We start from the raw sequence: 23006 nt of genomic DNA, 5'->3' as shown, positions 1-23006 counted from the left end.
GAAATTAGATTATTTGGGGCTTTTAGTGTCAGCACTACACACAAGAGCAACTGCCATATTCCCACCTCCCACAATTCCTACTGACTTCTTGTTTAATTTTATCTTAAACAGCCGCCATCATGATCAAATCCATCACCACTTGAGCTTACCAGTTAGCACAGAGTTAACGAACAAAAAATTAATACATACCTGGCAGGAAAAGGCTATTAATCCCTTATCAATCAAAGTGACATATGTGCGCATGTTTTCTCTGCTGCACACTGGACAAAACAGTTTTACAGAAACAACTGCCAAAATACTTCAAAAGCACTCCAGTTCACCGTATCACAGATTCCTTTGTGTCTCTTCTTCTCTGATAACACTTCTGGTCCTCAAGTCTTTTTGCTTGTCTTTATTTCACCGTTTTTTTCAGAAATAAAGTCTGACTTAATAGCACTATGAAATGTTTTGTCTTCAGCAAGTTCATTCATTCTGGAATAAATACATGTTCAACATGACTGATGTTCTTCCGACTACGTGATACAATACACAGGTAAACGAGGAAGAGAAGACAGATCAGTGCTGTAGCTGTGAGGAAGACGAGGAGCCCAGCAAACAAAGAAGGTTTCAGAGGTAACTGGATCAGCTTGCCCTCTGCTGGAATCATGTTCGTGAGGCTTAACATGTAACCAAGTGACCATGCTATACTGCTGTTACCAACCTGAAATAAAGACAGAGAAGTCCTATTCACATGGATTTTTCAGTCAAAGAAAAGAGGTTCTAAAAGCTCAGCTGCTGGTGCTGACAACTGCTCTTTAAATTAGCAACAAGAAAACTTAGGTGGAGTATACACAAAGAAGATACAGAACCATTTTAGATTACCCTTTTTTTTTTTTTTTAGTTCCAGAGGATGCTAATAAAATTGGCCACTGGGCAAAGAAGTGAGACACAGGTATTGGATGGATGGATACAAGGATGTGTGGCACACATGCAGACAGTTATGCGATTTTCTGTTCAAGAAACACTGAAAAATTAAAAAAAAAAAAAAATCAGCACTATTGTGCTAATTCCTAGAACTAGCCTGTTATCTTAGCCAAATGCTAGGATGCTGTTTAGTTCAAGCATACAAAAAAGCCCACAGAGAGTCCCATCAACACAGACAAAGAGAGGTGAGGGTGAAGTCACCAAAGCAGGAACTCTATTTTATTTGTTCCATGGTTGTTTTTGTGCCTGCAAATGAACCAGCAGTAGACTCTTCCATTTTAAAAATAAGCATAAGTGGAAAATTACTTAGCAACAGCTGAAACAAAAGGAAAGGGGGTACATTTGTATTTGCTCCACAGTCCTCCTGCTTTGCTGTCTTTTCCAGCTTCTAACTTGAGCAGTTTATCAATTTTCCACTGCCTTTTTCATTTAATCAACATCCTGCCACTTGATAAGCACAGGATCAAAGGAAGAAGACAGTGTCCCTTGTCCTCCTGTCACATCCCCAGGCTCCCATAATGGTTTGCCTATTTATATAATACATATAAATACACATCACTGCCTCCTACAAATCAAACTACAAATCTATTGTTAAACAGAGTCAAAAAATAAGGCAGCGGGGCATTTCAAGAGAAATCAATGGAACTTGTTAAACAAGGGCTAGCCTAGAGAGCCAGCTACAACATATCTGATTTACACTCTAGCATAGGCTTATTTTTCGTAGGGCCTGCACCACTTCCAAATCACTCCAGGTATTTCTAGGGTATACTACAGAGCAGACAAAGCTGAAATTGCATTCTACAACCAACCAGCTCTCCCAAACTTCTTTGGCTTTCCGTCTTTATTACAGGTCATCCCACTCTGCTACTACAGAGATGAGTTTGCCTGAATGGCTGTCCATAAGTAGTTTGCTTAAATCGAGAAAGCAAGTTTGGGAAACCAAATCTCTTTGGTTGTTTCTGGATGAAGTTGAGGGATGAACTTTAATAAATGATTTAATGTCTTTAATGAACAGTTGTAAGCAGTCAGCCACTGGTTGTAGGAGACCGTAAGGGCCTATAATAATTTGTCTTGTTTATAGTTGTGTATATCCTAAGAGAGAGGGAATAAACTCTTATCGTGAGGCTTAGAACTTTTAACAAATCATCTAGCTCTAGATTTCAACCAGATCTTAGCACTAGTTTAAGGTGCTTTTCATAGGTTGTATTCATTACTTAAAAGGAAATGCACTTCTAGCATAGACCAAAGAAACTACCCTCCACTTTTGGAAGCAACTGTTCTGTTCTCTCTGGGGTAGCTTACCTGATCAATTATATTAGATCCTTTTCATTTTTTTGAGGGGCAGAATTAAGAGAATGTGGTCTTTCTTTTTGAAGTTTCATAATTACCATAATGCAAGAACTGGGTAACAAAATTGTTAATTTCAAATAAGCCTTTTGGGGTTTCATTTTGCTCAGTATTTTTATAGTCTTGGCTAAATACAGAAAAATGCTGCCTTTGGCTGCTCCTGTGTGCTGAGGACAACACAAGATATATGTAAACACCAAGACAAATCCACCCTCACCAGGTCCAGATTGAGACCCCAAAGTAAACTCTATGCTGACTTCCCAGTAGAAGGGCTAAACTCTGCGCACTTCTCCACAGCTGCTAATGGTTGTTCACCAGAGGACAAAATAAGGCAAGAATATCCTATTTGATTCCCTAGTGAGGCAGTAATAGAGTTTGACTGTTCAGAAAACATTGCTCATGATTTCTCATTCACAGCTTGCCAGCATACCCTGCATTGACAAATACTGCGTGAAGACCTAGAACATAGTCTTCTGTTGGTTTTGCATGCAAGTGATTGAAGCATTTCCAAACTGTAGGGAGATTAAGAGACAGTCTGGGACAATTAGAATAAGGCTCTGTACAGTGGCAGAGAGGAAAGGATGGAGTCACAGAACACTGTGGGGACCACACTTCCCGATGTAACAGCCAAGCTTAGATAGTGGCCATGTCTTCTGATTTGGAAGCAAATATTGCTTAGCAGTAGCTTTAGAATGGAAGTTTGTTTCAAGTGCTCAGCTGTTTAGGAGACAAGTTGAGGTCAGGGAAGAGAGAAGTGCAGCTATGACACAGACTGTTGTAAGCCTTCTCTCTCTGGCAACTGAAAGCCAATACTCCACCAATATGTGTTCTTATTCCAGAGAACCAGTTTGCGGCACAGATGGATGCGCCAGCTGCGGATGAAAACTGCCCTAGTTGCTTCATCACCACTCAGTGACAACAAACCAGCTCTGCCAGTTCCTTCAAGGCTCTGCCAGCAGACAGAAAAGCGGGAGTTCTCCTGTCCAGCTCAGCAGTGTCAGCTCAAACTGGCCCTGACGGGTGAGGTGTTTCGGGCAGGTCACTGCCTAGAGGAAGCCAATACTTCAACAAACTAGGGCAAGGTTTAAAACACAATTATTTGATCCATTCTTAAAGCTCTTTAAAATAATCTAGGCAACATCTCCAACCCTGGAACCAGGCTGAAATGGCTACTGAGGCTTGAAAAGTGGCTTTGTCTTACACCAAACACTTGACAATCATTTACAAAGGCTGTTAACAACCATTTTATTTTTGTAGGCTGCTGCATCTTCTGTCCCCTTCTTTGGATTAAAATAACAGTAAGAGGAAATGATGATTACTCACCTCCTTTTGAAAATGTATCTGTGGCCAAGTTTGGGCATCAAAGTTGTAACCATGTACAAGCAAGTAGTAAATGAAATTGGCTGAAAAACAGTAGGATCTAGCATATATTTCTTCAAATTTAGGCAGCATAAACTGGAGCTGAAAGCAAAAGATTTTTTAAAAACACATAAATCATGAAAACCAAATGCTTTTGTTTTTTATAACTAAAGAATATTTTGGATGCTAATTAGAATTTATTAGCATTTTTTCAGAAACACCAAGTAAAGTTGTGGACAACTAGATATGGAGATTTAGAAAAAGAAATACCCTGACAGTGATACAGCTTATGTGGTAAAAAAACGAAAATACACATACAACTGCACATAAGAGATTGTGGATGTTATGGTTGCTAAATTTGCCATGTCATCTTTACAGCATAGTTAAAACTGTGGTAGTAAACCACAGCCTCAAATGTGTTAAATGGGATCACAGACAGAGTCAACTTTGCTTGTGGCAGTCAGCTATCAAGTGACAATGGTACGTTACAATGGGAAATATTAGCAACAAAATGAATGCAAACAGGGAGCCAGTTTGATGATCTGAGGTGCCTTCCTGCAAACTTAAATAGGTCTGTCAATTTATCCCAGGTTCACACTAACAGAGCTGAGATCAGAACAGGGCATAAAGAATATTGCAGGACTGGCAAAACACAGAGTTAAACCTTTATTAAATAAAGATACCTGCAAGTTGCATAGAACATGTTATATCACAAGACTGCTCTTTGGATGTCAATTATGACCTTCCAAGAAGGCTTAGAAGAAGATTAGGACCTGAATATCACAGAATACACATACAGACAGATCAATCAAGCTGGAAAATTAAGAACTGCTGGGTGAAAGCTGTTCTGAAAAGATCACAGATTGCCAGTTAGGGACAATTTTCTTTACTTGCCTTTTGTAGCATAAGTAATAGCAAAAAATATGAGACTATACCTTTCCTTCAGATGAACTCTGTGAGGACAGTAATGAAAAAAAAAATCCATTTGCCTCCCACAATTAAAGATCCTTCAGACAGCAATGCTAATCCCACCTTATCAACTTCAACTACAGTGCATCAGCTCTGTGCTACTATGCACTCACAGATAATGCAGGATACAACTGATAAGTACTAACTGCTTTAATATATATAGTGATAATGCTAATAATGTGTGACTGAAGTGTGTTGTTAATGAATGTCAGTCTATCAGTTTTGTTTTGAAATTTAAACTGACCTGTTCTATCAGCCTTCTAAAAACTTCCATCAGGGTAATCTCTAATGCCCTGGAATGCATAAATTTACACCCACATACATTCAGTCGCAACATCCCTTACTATCTTTGTGACATCCCAGTGGTACAAAGCTCAAAGATAAAAAGAAGAAAATGCACACATTGCTTGGCCACATTTCAATATAGGCTGGAAACTCATGTTAGAATCACAGGAAATTAAATTTCCAAAACTAGCCCAAGTTTTAAGCATGCTAGAAACACTACATGCTTTGAAGCACAGTGAGAAAACAAATGTTGAGGTTGATACAAACCTTCCAAAAAGTTCTGAATACTTGTCCAATCCATATTCTTTTTGTATCTCCCCTTTACAGATGCAAATGAAGGAGGAAAAAAGAGGGGGGGGGGAAAAGCAAACACCACACACAGACACAAACACCCCCAAAAAACCCACACCACAATCACAAACAACCCACTTACCTGTGTCCAGCTCTGTGAACAGAAAAACCACATACTTGAATTGAAGTCAGCTAGGGAAAAGTGCCCGGATAAGTTCAAAGCATTAATTGTATAGTAGAATCCTGAGAAAGCCTATAGAAAAGGAGTAGATGACAGGCCTGTTACTTTCAGAACTACAGAAATCAAAAGCAAGTGAGCTCAAAAAAAATGTTGTGTTTGCAAACTTACCACAAAATTCCCTTTAACTTTTGGCTGATGGATTCTATTAAATGGACACTCTTCTCTGTCTGTGCAAGCAGTAAAGTTAAACAACAAAGAAACCACCTCCTGGCACAGACCTGGGTCTCCTGTTCCACGGAAGTTCACAAGCTGGTTTGGGTAATAATTTGCTGGTCTCAGAGACTGTGTACAAAGGCTGCTGGAGAAGTACTTCATTGTTAACGAAGTATTATAATTCTGAGGGTAACATGGATTATCCACATTGTAACTGGTGTTTGACTTCTGGGGAGAAAAAAGAGAAAACAACCCCACACAATAAAGGCTACTCAAAAGCAAGAAAGACTGAATTTGACATTAACTATGGGAATCTTTTTAAACCACTTATGCATGTATTTTTGTTCTCTGTCATGGCTGATCGGTACAACATTGCTGATCGTTGTAATGTAACTCCTTTCTCACAAAAATAATCGGCAAGATCAGCAAAACATAGAACTAGTTTGGCCTTTTTGTTAAATGGTACAAAACTCTCACCAATTTTTAATGAGTATGAAGATCTTTGTACGAAATCTAAGTGTGCTTGCCCACAACTGAGCACAAAACACCTCTTACTGGGGTCTCCAATCTCTACCAAAGGGAAGCAAAGACAAGCTTAAGAACCTGCTCAGACAATTACTGAAAACTTGCAAAAGCAGCATAGCAAAGGGTCTTAAACAGACCTGGAGCAGCAAAGCTAAAAGCCTTTTCTCAGCTTCATCTCTCCCGTAGCACTGGAAGCTGTGAGTGTAGACATTGTAGTTGTAACCGTACAACTTCACTTGCAATGTGCTATTGAAGTTCTCCTGAGGGTTCTCTGGAATAAATGAAATTTGAGTGGAAGCTCCTCCAAGATCCAGTGCACCCATAGTCTCTTTTCTGTAAGGATGGACCCATGTCCTCCAAAGGTTTCTCTACATGTAAAAATAAAACAAGGCTAATTAGAAATATCATCTGCTTGTTCTCCCTTCAAGCTTTTCTTCTCATTACTTAGCATTTTGACATTTATCCCCCTCTTTGTCCTGCACCCTTTCCAAAAAATCTCAGCTCTGAGGAAAACATGCAAATGTTTTTTACATAAGAGGGATGAACTTTCACAAAGTGAAATTATCTTGAAAGATGGTAAAAGGAATGCAGTGTAGCTTTCAACTCAGAGGGCAGCACTAGCCAGATCAATATCTGTACTAGAATGCAGGGAATTGAAGTCCAGGTACATGTGAGATCTTGAACAAATCTGGGTGGAAACAATATGAAGATTTGCTTGTTTCAAGGCAAGAAGAATTATTAAAGGAATAGAATATTAAGAGATGACACAGAAAAAGCAAGTTAAAATAAAGTGAAAAAGACAGAAAAGTCAAATGAAAGATCCATCAAAGTCAAAAGAACAAGGACCCCATTTCCTTCACTGACACTCCAATCTGATCCATTCAGCTGCCATTCTTCCATATTACCCCAAACATCCTCCAAATTCTGTGTTTGATCTATGCAGTCACAGTGCAGAATATAGATTTTTTATGATTATCTATCTCAATATTTACTGTAGTATTATTTACTAAGTGTGATTATATGAATGTATACACAAGAAGGGAAAAGAAACTTTATGGGCTGGCAAATATATGCACAAGAAAATTCTACGAGAAATATTCCCATTAACAGCTCCAGCAGAATTGGACTCTTAGCCCATTGCCACAAGAAGGGTGAAAAATTCTCTCTCCTACTAGTGCTATTCCACACACAGGTCTTCACACAAGTCTCTGTACTAAACTCACTTTACAGCATCTTGCGGTCCCTTCAGTAGTCCTTACTAATCTGCCATATTTGATATTTAGATTACTAAAATTCATGTAGTAGAAGACTGACACCACACTGAAGTTCATGACATCATTTTTGTGGCATGAAATGCACACAGTGAGAAAAACTCTTCCAGAACATGTAATCCAAATACTGTTTTTTCTTAACTTTGTGACAGCCAACAACACATTCACCATGAGCTATCACTCACATCACCAACAGCTAATTTCTGCTTATTAATTGCCATGACTTAACAGGAACCATTCAACCAGGACAGCTAACAATACTCAGGGGGTTGGCTGAAATTTCTTCCAACCTAGTGAGACTATCTGGAAGAAGAGCAATTAATGTCAAGGGCAGCACAGAGCTGCCATGAATGCAAATGAGCAGTTGATGATCATCTTGCTACAGCTTTTACTGGCAATTAGATTATACTGGGTATCTACATATAAAAAGATATCTTCCAACACATTTGATTCCCTCTTTGCTATGAGGCTCCTGTCCAACACAGAATATTCTGAGTTCAAGGACAGCATAAGTATCTTTATTTTGGTATCACTTTGTCTGCACAAGACATGACAGTTGTACCACAGCCCACTGCTCATAGCCTGCAGCTTTTCAGCAGTATTGGAATGAACTGTATGTGAGTGATTTCTGGCTCAGCTGAGGCATATTTGGCTGCATCAACTTAACCACTTTCACTGCTTTAGACAGTCTTGTCTGCTTAAGACAAGTGAGCCAACACTGCCAAACAATTTGGAGACCCCTAAGCTGAGCAGATCCTTCACCAGTAGAGCTGCAGGGACAGCAACCACCTGAGCAAGTCACAGAAAAGCAGAAGAAAACATTTTTAATTGGCACCACTGTCGAGATAATCAACACCTGTCACACTTAACATACCAAACCACTTAAGAGTAATGCAACTTCTGTTTCTAGGTAAGGCATCCAATGTCATGTAGGGAAGAGCCCTGTTTTATGGGTCAACAATTTTACCTTTGCCATACCACATTCCTCTAAGATGTTACTCTTTGATTTGTGTTTTCTTTGTTATATTACTGCCACAAAAAGACCCTGTTCTATATTTCAGTGCAAAATGGAAGTTACAGCTACAACATTTTAACAGACATGTGCCCTCAAACTTCTCATTTGTAAGAAAGAAAAAGTGAAAAGAAAAGCATGCAGTTTTTTTCCACACACCTCTAAGAAATTGCCCATTAAATAGTTGGCTGTTATCCATCCATACACCCCTTCCTCTGGCCCAGTTATGATTTGTGCACCCCTAAATTCAAAAGGTTGTTCTCTGAAGTAGTTTTGAATGCTTGCAAAGACTTCATTGGCTGCCGTTTCATTTTGCAACCTAAGCAATTCACAAAACATGAGACACTGAGCATCTGGAATAGCAATTTCATGTTTATTGTTCACTGACTAGCAATTCAAGCAAATTGAAACATTCCTACAATCACCTAACAAAAAATAGATTTTATTTTCCTAAAGTGGGAGTTTATGTTAGAGAACAGCCAAGTATCCAGCATTGTTTCAGCAAGCAACTCCCCCACTATGTACAAACTTCGATCTTTATCATACAAGTTCATAGGTGCTTTGTTTCTTATATATACTTTTCTTCTTAGTGAACTGAGTGCTTATATGACAGCTGCTGAAACAGTCCTGGAGCCTTTCCTCCCACTCTATTTAGCCACCAAACAAAAATCCACTTTGTGCCAGGGCCAAAGCCACAGACAGACCCCAAAAGCCACATTACACCACATTCACACTCAGAAAACTGCAGTGTCTAGCTTTAATCTGCCTTTGCTGCCCACAGATATGCACAAACGTTATCTGTTTAACACTGAATTTTAAGACAGATATGGAGGAGAAAATTAAACTCTTGCCTTCTCCAGAGTAAAACAAGCATTTCTTTTCAATATGGCATAACAGAGGATTTTTATGCAGCCCCACTTTCCCTATCAAAAGAAGTTAATTAAATTAAATTGGCTGGGCTCCATTTCCTTTTGAGATGAACAGTTTCCAAATGTGTCCAGTACATTTTTCACATTCTGTTTCCACAGACTGCTATGCTAGTATGCATACAGAGGAGTTCAAGTTTCTGCCATACCTCAGTAGTCTCATGCCAGCTGTAGCCCCCAGATAAACAGAAGTGTTTTTATGCAAATGAACCGGTATTCTCTCCTTGACTTTATTCAGACAGTCATCAAAGGGTTTGGCAAGAGCTCCAGGGTTACTGTCATAGCTGGATATACCGGGACCTACAAGAGAACAAGTAGATTGATTTCATTCTGCTTTGCCAACTACAAATTAGCCCAATTAGCAAAGAGGTATTAAGACAAAGAGACTTCCCCCTTCCCTCGTGTAACTGCAGACAAGGATAGGATGGTTGAAAACTATGAGTGCTTAGGCAATAAACAATGTCTCAGCTGTGCAAGACAGAGAAGATGCAAACTACTCACCTGTATTTCTGTGTGTATACACATAAACCTACAGTACCCTACCTAGATAGACAGTATAACCATATAACTACACAATGACAGCAGTGCCATATCCATGAGAAAAAAAAAAAAAAAAAAAGAGGTTTACTCATGGCAGCTGCTGTAGAAAATAAAATGTCTAATGGATGTAAAAATTCTCTGATCTGCTAAAGTATAGAAAATTCCCCTTTCCCCAACCTAAGACTAAGATTTCCTAATCTGGTTTGCCACAACTGTTGTGGACACCATGGCACGTCCATAGCTCACTGCTCTCAACTGAAAATAAAATAAAGAAGCTTCTGCAATGAATTGCTGGTGAAATTTCAAGATGCACACAAATGGCTCTTGAAGTCACAGAGGTCCATGTCTAGACTGGTGCATGAACTACTAAGTATTTCACAGCTTTCCAAATTTTCAAAGCCTTCAAATAACAGGAACGAGAGCTACACCATGCTGCATAAGGCATAACTGTTTGAACAATTAACATCAGAGTCTTTCCTCCCTTGCTCAACACTCCAAGGACCAGCAGGACCTCAACATGTTCAGGCTCAACTTGGGTGTAAATAAAAACATTCCTTACTAAAATTCCCTAGCTGAGGAACTTGCACAGGGAGAAATCCAGGCTTTCCCACTAAGCAACTGCACCAGAGAGAACAACTCTGCCAGAACTCCATCTAGTTCTTCTGTAACAGCCATCTCTCTCACAACCTGATCCCAAACTAGGCAAAAGGTGGCTCTTACAGAGTTAAAATGAGGAACTGTTTGTTCAGCCACATTGCATTGATAAAAACAGAAGAAACAACATGTAAGACTGCAGACTCCACCACTCCTTCCACAGTATGAACTTAAACACTACCACATCATCATTAGATGTTCACAGCCCTGGTTTGGAATAAGACTTTCTAAAAGACTTCAGTCTAGCACAGGCTGCCCTGAAGCTGGAAGGAAAGCTGTCACCAGAGGAAAACAGAGCAGCATCTGTTGGTTTACATCCTTAGCAGCTGCTGTTGCCTCACACTTCCTTGGTGGCAACAACCTCCATCTCCCAGTGTTCAGCCATAGAAGGTCACAAGGCAGTGACCATTTTGTTTTGGACAACTGCCTCCTTTGCGAATGGTTAGAGCCTGACCAGGACAGATTAATTGCACAGTATATAAAGGGTTTTGACTTGGGGCTGGCTCCTGCACACAGGGACAGAAGTACTTAATAAAGGCCAAAATGAAATCATACAACCACCACGGAACTTAGAGTAGTTGATTGTTTGACTTTTAATTTCCACAGGTATGTGAAAGTCTGCATCTCAGTATGCCCAGAACAATCCCCCAACTTAAGTGCTTCAGGCTATGGTTACACCTCACAAATAAACACTGACAGAAATGTTCACCACTGCCCCCCACAGCTTAGTTGGGGACCTCTCCCATGAGCCCTCTGTCACCTCCAGTGCAGAGTCACCCAAGAGTGGAGCAGTGAACCCTGGTGATTTTGTACCCTGGAGGATGAGGAATACTTTGGTTGACGATGGTTAAGGCCTCTCTGGACCCGAACAGTTCACAGCAATTTGGACTCCTCTGTTTTGCAATTTTTTGTTCTTCTTGGAAGCAAAACAAAACCTAAACTCATTAAAACAAATTCACAGAGAACTCCTCTGTCATTTTTAGAGGAGAAGAATAATGCGGTTTCTCTGTGCATTTTTCTCACACCAGAATTTCTAAAGGCAACATTCCTAACAAGTCAAGACAGGAGCCAGCAGAGTATACCCCCCTACCTTGGCAGGCTGGCCGCCAGTCCTGCAGTCTGTAAGGACACACCATCAGACACACCACAGTCCATTACTTTTGTGCATGTTACATTTGCGTTTCTTTCCTTGTTCTAAAATTGCTAAGAATGTCCACACATATATTTAACACTGAAGACAGAGATGTTGGTGCTGTTAAGAAACCATTGCCTTCTAGTCATCTCCTAGTAACTCATGGACTTCTACAGCTACATCTCCAGCATCTATTTCCAGACACAAAGAGAGAGGCAGAATTTTGCATGATCATGACTGAGAGAGAAGGGAAAAAATTCTCCTTGAATGCCAGTTATTATCAGAGATCAACAAAAGCTGCACTGAGACTTCCTGAGCTGCCCCACCCTTTCCTCTTACCTAACTTGCAAACCCAAACCAGTACACTAAACAAAGCAGTACTGCTGAAGTAAGTATCTCAGAGGGTAATCTAAAGCTCATTTAACTCAGAAAAGCAGAATTTAGAAAGTTTGGCTTCCTGCAGAAATCCCTTATGGACTAGCTACTGTTTAATAATGTGGATTTCTCTCTCCGGCCTGGCCACCTGTCTTCATAAAATGTGTAGAATTTTGGTATCTTTGAAAGCTTAGTCAAATGTCACTAAAGTTGACTAAGAGATTCAAAAGCTCTTATGAAGGAATCCACGACAAGCTATTAGAGAACATACTTAATCATATTGGAGTGTGAGCAAAAGCCAGTCCAGTGTAGCAGCCTCCCTCTGAGAGGAAATCCATGCAAAACCTCAGACAAAAGACAAGGCAGGTAGCCAGGAGTGGTTGTCATGGGACACGTTCTAGCAGTGCACAGCTACAGGTTTTCCTGAGCCAAAGGTCAGACCTGCATATTTGATATAACTATGCCATCCTGTCAGAAACAGTTCTGCAATTTAGCTATTTTACTTGATAATTTTATTAGACGCTTCCTAGTTCTGTAATAGGGAGAAGCTCTTCCTGGTCACCTTCTACATGCCTTTCATCATTTGCCCTTGGTTGACCCTTTCCAAGTAACTGGAGAACAATTACAGATGAACCGTATAAGCCTTGTTTCTGTAGGAAACCTGATTGAAACAGCAGAGAATTTTTTAAAGCATCGCTAAGATTTCTGGAAAATAAAACTAATTTGTCAAACTCCTATAGCACAGCTGACACCCATTTTTGCCTCCATCAAAATTAATGGCTAACATCTGACAAGGGCTAGATCCCCATTCTTCTCAAAGACTTTTTATTCTAAGCTATTTAAAAATATATTTTATAGTTCCCTTTTAAAAGAAATTATTTCAGGGCAAAAGGACTAAACATTTACAGGGACTGATAGTTTTTACATCAAACACTGTCTGCACCAATCATGAACTAAAATGGAGTAAACCAAGTTTAGCTACAATTTCCTCTCTTCATTGCAGATTAGAGCACCCTGCTGTATCAGTAGCAGAAAGACTCACACTGACAGATACAGACATAGTCTTTACAGTTCTTGCTCCCCAGCACTTAAAAGGGAACACAGCAGAAAATAAACAATATAGGCTTCCAGACAACCTCTTCTTGGAGGCTAGAAAGAAATAAGGAACTTCCATTTGATCTCACCTTTCACATTGCACTTGAAAGTCTGGCTCACTACTCCCGTGTCATTTTCTTTTTCTGCTGGCCATTCATAGACATAGACTGTAGTCCGAGAAGATCCAGCATCAAGGACTATTCCGTACTGAGGAGAAAAAAATAATACATTAGATCAAGAAACAAACAGTGACAGCTTTAAGGCCCATATGCAGCTGTACTTCTTTGCACCATCAAACACTTCAGAAAATATACGCCCAGCATATTTACAAGAGAGATTAATTATAGTGTTACGCACTTAGGCATGAATCCAACAGCCAAACACAGAATGAATCTGGTTGCAAAACGAAGAACATACTATGTATCTTCAATAATGAATTCAGTGAGGACGGAGAATGCTCATCTTTCAGCATCAGGTTCGAAACCCATGCTGACATGTAGACAACACTGTGTTAGAACTTGATTTTGCAGCAAGTTCGTTTCCCATTATCCCCACTACACTTTCTAGACACTGAAGGGCTTGATAGCTAAGCACAGGCTTTAGATTTGAGGATGCACAAGGGATCCATAAAGCCACAAGCAAACAGGCTAAGTACATAATAGTCCACAGTGAGAATGATGTAACAAGTCTGGTTCTTTTCTAATTGCCCCTTAAACCTCTCCCTTTGAGTGGCTTAGCCAGTGCACCTGAGAGTCTGCCACTGTAAACAGGCTGTGTGGGCATGTGAGACAAAAAAGAGGGAAAGAGAATCACTATTACCCAATGTTTATTTATTAAATAAATGAGAAACATTTAAGTGACTTGCCCTAGGTCACTTGGACTCTCTGTGGGATTAAAGCACAGGTTTCTCCATCCCATTCCACTGCTCACCAGACCAGTCTTTCCCCCTTTCCCACCTTTTACGGCAGCAGAAGGTAAACTACATGAAGGGAAGAAAACTGTAATATTGCTTATCCTCTTTGTGATCCATGGAAGTACGTTTTGCTGCTCCCCACTTCCAAAGTTATCTAATTGGTAGGAATCGCACAGTGTAGGGTTCATTTCTCTGTTAACTTTTTTCTTTTAAAACAGACAGATGTGCAGGAGCCTGACAATACTGAAAAATGAAAGCCTCCATCTGGCTGCAAAGCAGTAAGAGCCCCTGCAGCAGGCTGATAAATTTAATCCCCCTGACTCCCTGGGGGGCCTCAACTCTGACCGAACGATCACTGCTGCAGATGGCAAAACCATCCAGCTCCACACCTCATTAGTTCACTGCTTCTACTGTAATCCTACAGACTCCCGGCCCCCAAAGAACTACCAGCAATACCAGTCTAGTCTGTTTCCTAGAGGACTGTTAGATAATTAAAATTTCATTTCTAGTTATATTTATCCAGATTATATTTACTGTGATCAACTAGAAAGTGAAAGGCTCCACATATACCATCAAACCACTACGTCATCAGGTTCCATTCAACTCAGTACTTTAGCAAAGACACTCAGGAGTGGGACAGACCTCGAGTGACATCCAGGCTGACCAATGAGAATATTCCACAACATTAGCATCATGCTTCACATTTAATGGGAGTTGGGTTTTTTGGCTTGGGGAGACCTGTTGCAAATGGAACTCAACCAGAACAGAGCTGAACTGGGAATTCCTTTCGTTTTGCCTTTTGCTGTTCTGCTGGTTTGCAGTTGGCCTCTGGGCCTTTCTGCCCTTTTCGCTCTCGCTCCCCAGGATCGGCTGTTAGGGACCAGGGTGCTCTCTTCCCAGGACTGGCTGCTCAGCACGAATGCAGTTCGTGAAGAATTGCATTGAGTATCACTGATTTTAGTTTTTATTTTATACATATAGTACTAGTAGTAGTATATTAGTATTATTTTGTTATTTTATTAAACTGGTTTTATCTCAATCCATTAATTTCTCCCTTCCCTTTCAATTCACTCCCCTACTTGGTCATGGGGGATTGAGCAAGCAATTTTGATTGGTAGCTGGGGTTAAACTCCGACACACAATGACAGAAAGAGGGGTTTTTTTCTCTTTAGGGTTCATAAAACATCAGTGGACAAAATTTTTTGCCTGGTACAAATGCTTATTACATTCAGAGCTAGCATTGTTTCCAATTCTGTACTTCTTCACAAACTATGTCACTAAGGATGTTTGCACTTTCTTTCTTCATCACTCCTCTGACTTTATGGTGCATTCCAATGAGTCAGGAGGTCTTTCAGTGCCTCTGCCTCGTGCACATGGGCAGGTCCTTCCTTCACAAAGTACTGGCTGAATCTTCAGATAAACCAACCACCACCCAATAAAAATACTTAATTTTGCAACAACACTTCAAAACATCAATGGTGTAGCAGGTAATTTATCTCCTGTGCCACAAAAGAATGAACCTGGATGCTGTCAATATGCTATTACGCCACAGATAACACAAACTCTAGTTATCATTCAGTAGCTGTTTTGGTTTCACAGAGAAGAACCAGAAGAAGAAGAACAAGACCATTTACAAAGATTAAGCCTGCTTTAATCATGTTATCGCCATATTTAATTTTAATCAACTGCTAACTTCAGGACACTGCCATTTCCAGGCTATATCATATCAGTTAAGTACTGGAGGGTTTCACACTGGCATACCAAGGTGCTCCCTCTGCTCCTTTTTCCTAATGTCAATAATTTACTGAGGACTACTCAGCATCTCAGGAATCAATATGTTCCTCCATATTAACTGGGATTTTCTGCGTTGGCAGGCTTACAGTCCAAAAAGAAATCCAAAGCCAAAACACTTATTGTAGCACAGGAACCACCAGTCTTCCTGCAGAACCAGCCATGAAGCTCCTCTGATTCAGGAAGCAGATCTCCCCACCTAAACCAGCTCCAGATGGTCAAGGTGGGTCTGATGTTTGCTCAAAAAGCAAAGTAGACAGTGTTGTCATTCTGAATGTGAAACTGAATTAATGAAAAGTACAAGTGATGTGTAGGCTGTCTTTCAGACAGTGGCTTCAGCCTAAAGGTCAGTCCGGTATTGCCTTGCATGAAAACTGTCAGGATGTAAGGCTGCTGCCAGCAAAGATTTTGGGCACAACAGGGTGTAAACCTGAGGCACTATGTCTCCATGCAAGATCCCAGCACACACACCCTGCCACACCACACAAACACATAAAACTGGTATCACAATACAGTTTTATCCCATTTTCTGACTCATACACCAACAAATGATTCAGACAAAGCCAAAGGTGTTCATAATCCTGTGAAGTGTAATGAGACATTACCTATTGCTATCAGTGTGTGAACTATCCAGTTAAATACACAGGCAGAGGGAAAGGTAGAAAGAACTTCAAAGAAAGATTTGACAAGCTTTATGCTTGTAGCTATCGTGGAAAAAAGAAAGAACAGAGAACTCAAAATGCCAGAATGCACAGCTACTCTAAAAGGCTCATTTCTACAGCTTTGTCTTCAGCTGTGTACATCTGTCATTGAAGGATCTGCACACATACTCCAGAAGCATGAAACAAAGTCTAAATTCCAGAATATTTCAGTTTGTCTTTTCCAGTTGTTCTGCACCTCCTCATGGAGCTACTTTGCTTCTGTTAATGTTCAGCAAGTCCCAACATGTGGTGAATCATAAAGTGCACACTTAGAACCCAAATGCTTTTGATACACAGGAGCAGTTTGCAAAGATTTCAGCATAAACTTCCTAGCTGTAATAGAATTTAAACTCCAGGTATTTCTCATTTCAAAATTATTTTAAAATTACTTCCAATCTCTGGCAAAAGTAAAAAAAAAAACAAAAACAAAACAACCCAAAACAGTGGCATTTTCTCCTCATTTGGCCTTTCAGACATTGTGTGATAGACATCACAGACAGGTAATCAAGGAATGCTTTTCCTGCTTTGCCACTGACTTTGTGATCTTGACTAATTCTCTTTTTATCTCAGCTTCAGTTTTCCCTTGACAAAGGTGTGATTAATTTATGACTGTACACTCCTTTGAATCACCCCATAAAAATTAGTTTAGAAAGGAACATTATTAAATATCAGTTCAAAATATCGTTCTCCTTTCTTACATATTTCAAGACTTACCTTAAGCCCTGGGGAGAGGATCTCTTGCTGGTTTATCTGAATCACTGCAATAGCAATGACAAGAACTATGCTTAGAAGAAGGAACACTTGGGCAATGACACTTGGGGCTCTGGTGAGCATCCTAAAACAACAAAAAGGGAAACACTTAAGGAATGTGAAAGGATTCAGTGACTCTGTCTTAAGGCCTGAAGCCCTGAATCTGTTGAAACTCCTCATAAAAACTCATTTCATCGACTAGATTACACTACATGAAAATTCTGTGTTCTCAAGCACTACCTGGTGTTTTGCTACCACTAACTTTTTATTGTCTAGAAGGGGTGTGTCTACATTGTCATGCTAATAAATGCCCCATTTCACCCTCAGGTGCTAGTCTGCTCATTTCCCACGGTGTCTACATGTAGATGCACGGGCGCCGTCTCCCATTGACTCGGGAAATGAGAGCAATGGGCAGGCTGAGGCTAGTCCACATTCAACCATCCCATGTACGCCTAGAACAAAGACACAAACACAGCCATGTAGACACAGTGACGGTGGCTGCTCAATACAGTTGGGTGCTTCTGCCAGAGATGCAAGGTCAGTGTCTAAAATAGATACAGGCTGCTCCAGCAAGAAACAAAGGAGGTTTTAAGAACATTAAAGCAAGCACCTTCTAAGTGCTGATGTGTTCAGGAAGTATGTTTGTGTGCATGTGTGTGCATGCTAATGCAGAGCCTATTATTATCCCACTGCACTCTACATAAAATATAAAATCCACAGTTTAACTCACAGATCTTGTGATTAGAAGTTACTAAATGTAACATGTAGTTATGTTAGACAAACCCAAAGGAGACATGAAACATGCATACTGACAATAAGGCTGTTGATATGTTCATATCCTCTAGAAAGGTTTTCTAGAATCCAAATACTGTTTAGGTTTCCTGTAAATTCTGTTCATCCTCTATCTTTGCATGTCCCTGGCCAGACAGCTCTTCACCCCAAAAGGCCCATAAATACCTCAGAGTACTTACAATCCTCCTATCAAAAATTCTTGTGCTCCACGGGGGTTGAAGAGGAAAGAAGTGGCTGGTGGGAGATGGCAAGCTTAGAAGTGTCAGCAGAACACAAAAAGAATTCCCCTGCCTTTCTTATTTTCAAAAACCAGTTATTTTGGCATAGAAATACCAAGTTAGCCTTGCATGATCTATCCTGACTCCCATCTCCTAATTCTTCCACACTGATGGTGGCTGTTCAGGACTGCCCTGCTGTTTCAGTAATCACCAGTGCCAATCCATGCTGAGAACAGGAGCTAAAAGGTGGTCTATAGTCCATGGCCACAGCAGACTGGCTCAGCCCCATTATACCTGCAACACATGGTCTTCTCCTCAGCTCCAACCAGAGCCAGTGGGCTGAAGGACAAGGCAGAAGAAATGCCTCTTCACACAGTTTCCACTTTCTAAACCCTACAGATTCTTCAGCCTGTGTACCCATGAACCAATAATCACATTCAAAAAAGACACAAGTTATGTGTTTTTTTCTGGGACTAGCTTCACTCTGAGCTTTGCCCACTGCTGCTGCTTTCTGTCTTTGTCTTCTGATTTATGTTGTGAAATCTAACTCAGACTGGCTCTTGGAAACTCTTTGTTTCAGCCTGACACATCTCACTTCCAGAATATCACTTTTCACACTTACTCACCCCCTTTTCTAAATCCATATGGGCTCCTTGTTTACTGCCAATTTGCTCTTCCAATCTTTTATTTTCTTGGCTTGGTAATAGCTTTATTATCTTAATCATCAGCCAGTTTTAAGAGAAAATTACCAGCTACATTGATAATTTATTTACTGCTGTCTATTGCTTTACTATCCTGAGCCATTCAAACATCATGTATGCAATGCATAAATGACAAAATGAAATCTTATTTTTACGATTAGAAAATATGTTAACACCCAGGATGAATTCTCACTGTAACCTGCAGATCATGTCAGGGCATACTAATTACAAGCACTTATACAGATCAATTCATTTTTGGAGAGAGACAGCAGATTTCAACAATACATTTATGAATAACCATCTGAGTAAAATATTTATCTTTAGAGGGAGAAAAAAATATTTTTCTTCAGCTTTCAGCTGTACATTGAGTTACCTATAATTGTAAAGGAGCTGAAAGAGAACTATCTGCTCATAACCTAATATATACCAGTCACTCCTGGACCAAAGCACTGATGTTCAGTGCCGGAAAAAATAAGTAACTACCAAAGAAAAGAACACTCAGGGAAAATAACTCTTTGAGATACTGAAGTATTATTAAATAGCAAAGCAATAACCACTATTATACTATTAACACTTAAGAGAACACCCATGATGACTGCCCTAATATTTTCTGCAGCATCCATTTGTAAAGGAGAAATTGAACTCTTGGTTTGCTGGATTTCTCCTGTGCTTCTGGGCTACTGGGATTTGTCTTCATCAGAGACAATTTTTCCTTTCAAAAATCTTTTTTAATGGGTAGCATATTAGGTAAGGCAGAATCTCTTAAGACGTTCCTCATACTATGTTGTCCCATTGGCAATCAGGACATTTGTATCACAGAATGATCTGTAAATCCCGATTTAAGCAACAGCCTCTGTGTCAGAAGGTCACCTTACACTTCATGCCTGCTTGAAGTCATCACACAGTTGACATCTTCACTATCTGATCTGTGCAAGATGCTGCAAGATTCCACATAAATCAGTTATACTCATCTAAGCCTTGCACACATGCCAGGCAATAGGATTCACTGAAATCTCTAGAGATACCAGAGAGGAATTCATTCACTCCACAGTTTAAACAGAGTTGTAATGTAAGTACCTCTTTGTAACATCACATACATTTTGGCAAAATGCCAAATAAAAGATTTTATTAAGTATCAAAAAGCAGTTGCATTCCATCAACCTGAAGCAAGAAACAGCATAAATACATATTTTTCCACGCCAAATTCAGTACACTGGGCCACATGAGCATATTGGAAGGACCACTTTCTACACCTTACTTCAAGCAAAGGGAATTCCCGTCTCAGAGGAAAATGGACTACACTTCTTTATGCCACCAACATTTTGAGTTTAACTAGGTTAAATACACGTGTATGAATGACAGTGCATACTATATGTTGAAATTCCTTTTCCCAAATCACCTGGAACACCAAACCCACTTATTTTAGGTACTGACCTGCTTGTTCACAGGGCGGGTAGGCAAGCACCATAAATATCTTCTTTCACACTATAACTGAAGAGGTACAAACACGTTAGCATTAGAAGTGGTCTGCAGGTGAATGTTTTTCAAGTGCTGGGGGGCGGGGGGAAGCTCAAAACACCAAAACCCACCACTCACACATTTTACAACCCGCACAGAAAACCAGCGAGAAGGTTTGGCAGGCCTTCCTTCGGAGGAGAAATTAAGTGAAAACAAGAACATTAGCCCAAAATTAGCGGCTGAACCTCAGAGCTTTCCCTCACCTCATCGTTGTCCCGGCTGAGAAAGCTTCACGTAACGACTGTGATTTACAAGAAAGCACAGTTTTCCCCTCAAAATAAAAGCCGCGGGGGGGCAGAGAGACGCACATCCCCCCTCCTCGGGGAGCCCCCGGCCCCTCGGCGGCTTTTCTCCCGCACCCTGCCCGACCTACCTGCGTGAGCCGCGGCTGCTCCGCTCTGCCCCGGGCTGAGGAGAAGAGGGAGAGGGCGCACCCTTGGTTCAAGCGGAGGAGGGAGATGTGCAGCGGGTCGATGCAGCTGAAGCGTTACCGCGCCCGGAGATGCGGAGGGGAGCCTTGCGGGGCGGAGTGAGGCTGTGCCCAGCGAGGGGTGCTCGGGAAGGGCGTCCCGGGGTGCAGTCCCTGCTGTCAGCCCGGTGCAGACACGGCCGCTGTTGGAGCCGCTCCAGCGGTGAGGGGGGCAGGTCGTGCTGGGACCAACCACCCGCCTGCAAAAATTCCCGCAACGCGGCCGCGTCTCCCTCTTTTCCTCCCTCCCTCCAGCAGCAGCTGCTCTGCTCTCTCCGGAAACACTGATCAGGCTTTGCCTGCAGCTGGTGCAGCAGGGTGTTGCTGGCTGTCCCTAAGTCATATTCCTCAGTTCCCTCCCAAACCAGAGACAGAAAGAGGGTTTTGTCTTTAGAGGCGACACTGTGGGTGAAGCAACGGTATATCCCTGCCTTTTCTAAAAGGAAAAAAGTGCTGTCTCAGGAGGGCTTTTCTCAGCCCTCAGAAATGGATAGTCCTCCAGTCTCAGAGCTACCTTTCCATTCAAGTTTCAGAGTACTGGCGTCACTTGTTTTGCAGTGTTTCTGGAGTTCCTGCCAAACCTAGACTGCTCAGTGGAGCTAGCACATGCGTAAGAAATATACATAAAACATACGTGGGAAACATATGTAAAACATACGTAAGAAACATATGTAAAACTTGCTGCCATCACCCATCTGACCCATGCGATCAGCTACAGACAAGGATCAGCCTACAGCTTGCAGGAATGGGCTTTGCCAGAGACACGAGCACTGGAATCACAGTGAGAGACTTCAGCCACTTTGCCACTGTTTGCTTATTGTTCTAGGATAGAATCATAGAATATCAGGTTGAAAGGGATCACAGGGATCATCCAGTCCAACCTTTCCTGGCAAAAAAGGATGCTGATTCACATACCGTAAATAACTAAATGCACCTCTTTGATTAGTTTTCTCATAATGATCTTGATGAATTACATTATCTTTGGCCTCTGAATAAAGAAAGGAGAACAAGCAACCAGCTGCAGCCTTGTGAGCCATCTATAAGCATCCTTCCATAGACTACTCATTTTGGGAGTGGTGGTAATTTCCTCTTTTTGATGACAACACATTATTAAAGCTGGTTTAATGATGGTCTTGGTGGATCAGTTCAGCTGTTTCTAGTACATGAAGACAAAGCCTGCCATCCCTCCTGATTCTCTGTTGCATGTAACTCTTTTTTCCTGTATCATTTCCATTCCTGTGGCTTCTTTTTCATCTCCCATCCAAGTGTATTTGCTTTAATGCACTAGCTAACTATATTGGTCTGCTCTGCTGGGGCAGAATCTGCCTCAGGTGTCCATTTAAAATGACAAGTGAGCTGGGTTGATAACCCCACAAAAAAATCATATTCTTTTTGCTACCATCAAACATAAACATTTTGAAATAAAAAATATGACATCAACACCCACTTCAACCAGTCCTACAACTGACCTCCACCAGTGACTAAAATTCAATACTTGCAAAGAATGCAAACCCTACGTTCTATATCATCCACTTCTATAAAAGCAGACATAAGAGATTTTTTTTTCTTTCTATACCATTTCCAAGAGCTGGGCTGTTGCATGAGCTGCTTTTCTTGTGTAATTTATTGCTATGCTGAAGCCACAATAGCATTATAAGCGATACAGGCTATAAAATCCCCCAGCTGCTTTCAAAGTCCAGTACCCTGGTCCTGAACCAAATGGACTAGAAACGAGATTCTCCTCCAGGCCTGCCCAGTGTCTGTGGCACAGTAACTGGTTTCATCAGATCCTCTGCATCAACCCTGGGAACCCATCTTAGATCCACTACTTCTTTTTTTTTTTTCCCTGAGCCTACATCTTTGGCTTTTCTTCAGTTCCCTCCTCAGCCCCATCCCCCCTTGTCATAGTTCCCTCCACCTGATCCTCCATCCCTTCCTCACTCCCAAGGCACAGGTTGAAGTTGCTGCCATTTTCCCATTCTTTGCTAAGCCTGTATAATGCATACCTCTCCTCT

General features: G+C 40.9%; 1 protein-coding gene across 1 annotated transcript; it reads right to left on the bottom strand.

The window, feature by feature from the left end:
* Positions 1-466: 466 nt before the first annotated feature.
* On the bottom strand, positions 467-18714 carry ENTPD3 (ectonucleoside triphosphate diphosphohydrolase 3; the record flags this gene model as incomplete). The annotated part of the gene is made up of 10 exons (XM_082044681.1): positions 18598-18714; positions 17258-17378; positions 13228-13345; positions 9492-9642; positions 8576-8735; positions 6271-6501; positions 5564-5836; positions 5357-5467; positions 3634-3771; positions 467-700 (listed from the first exon to the last, which is right to left on the bottom strand). The coding sequence occupies exons 1-10, from the start codon at positions 18606-18608 to the stop codon at positions 467-469; spliced, it is 1548 nt and encodes a 515-aa protein (XP_081900807.1). The 5' UTR covers positions 18609-18714.
* Between the last annotated feature and the right edge of the window lie 4292 nt (positions 18715-23006).

The sequence above is a fragment of the Streptopelia decaocto genome, assembly GCF_964273445.1.
Source record: "Streptopelia decaocto genome assembly, chromosome: 2".
Lineage (NCBI taxonomy): Eukaryota > Metazoa > Chordata > Aves > Columbiformes > Columbidae > Streptopelia > Streptopelia decaocto.
This window is presented reverse-complemented; position numbering and strand designations above follow the sequence as displayed.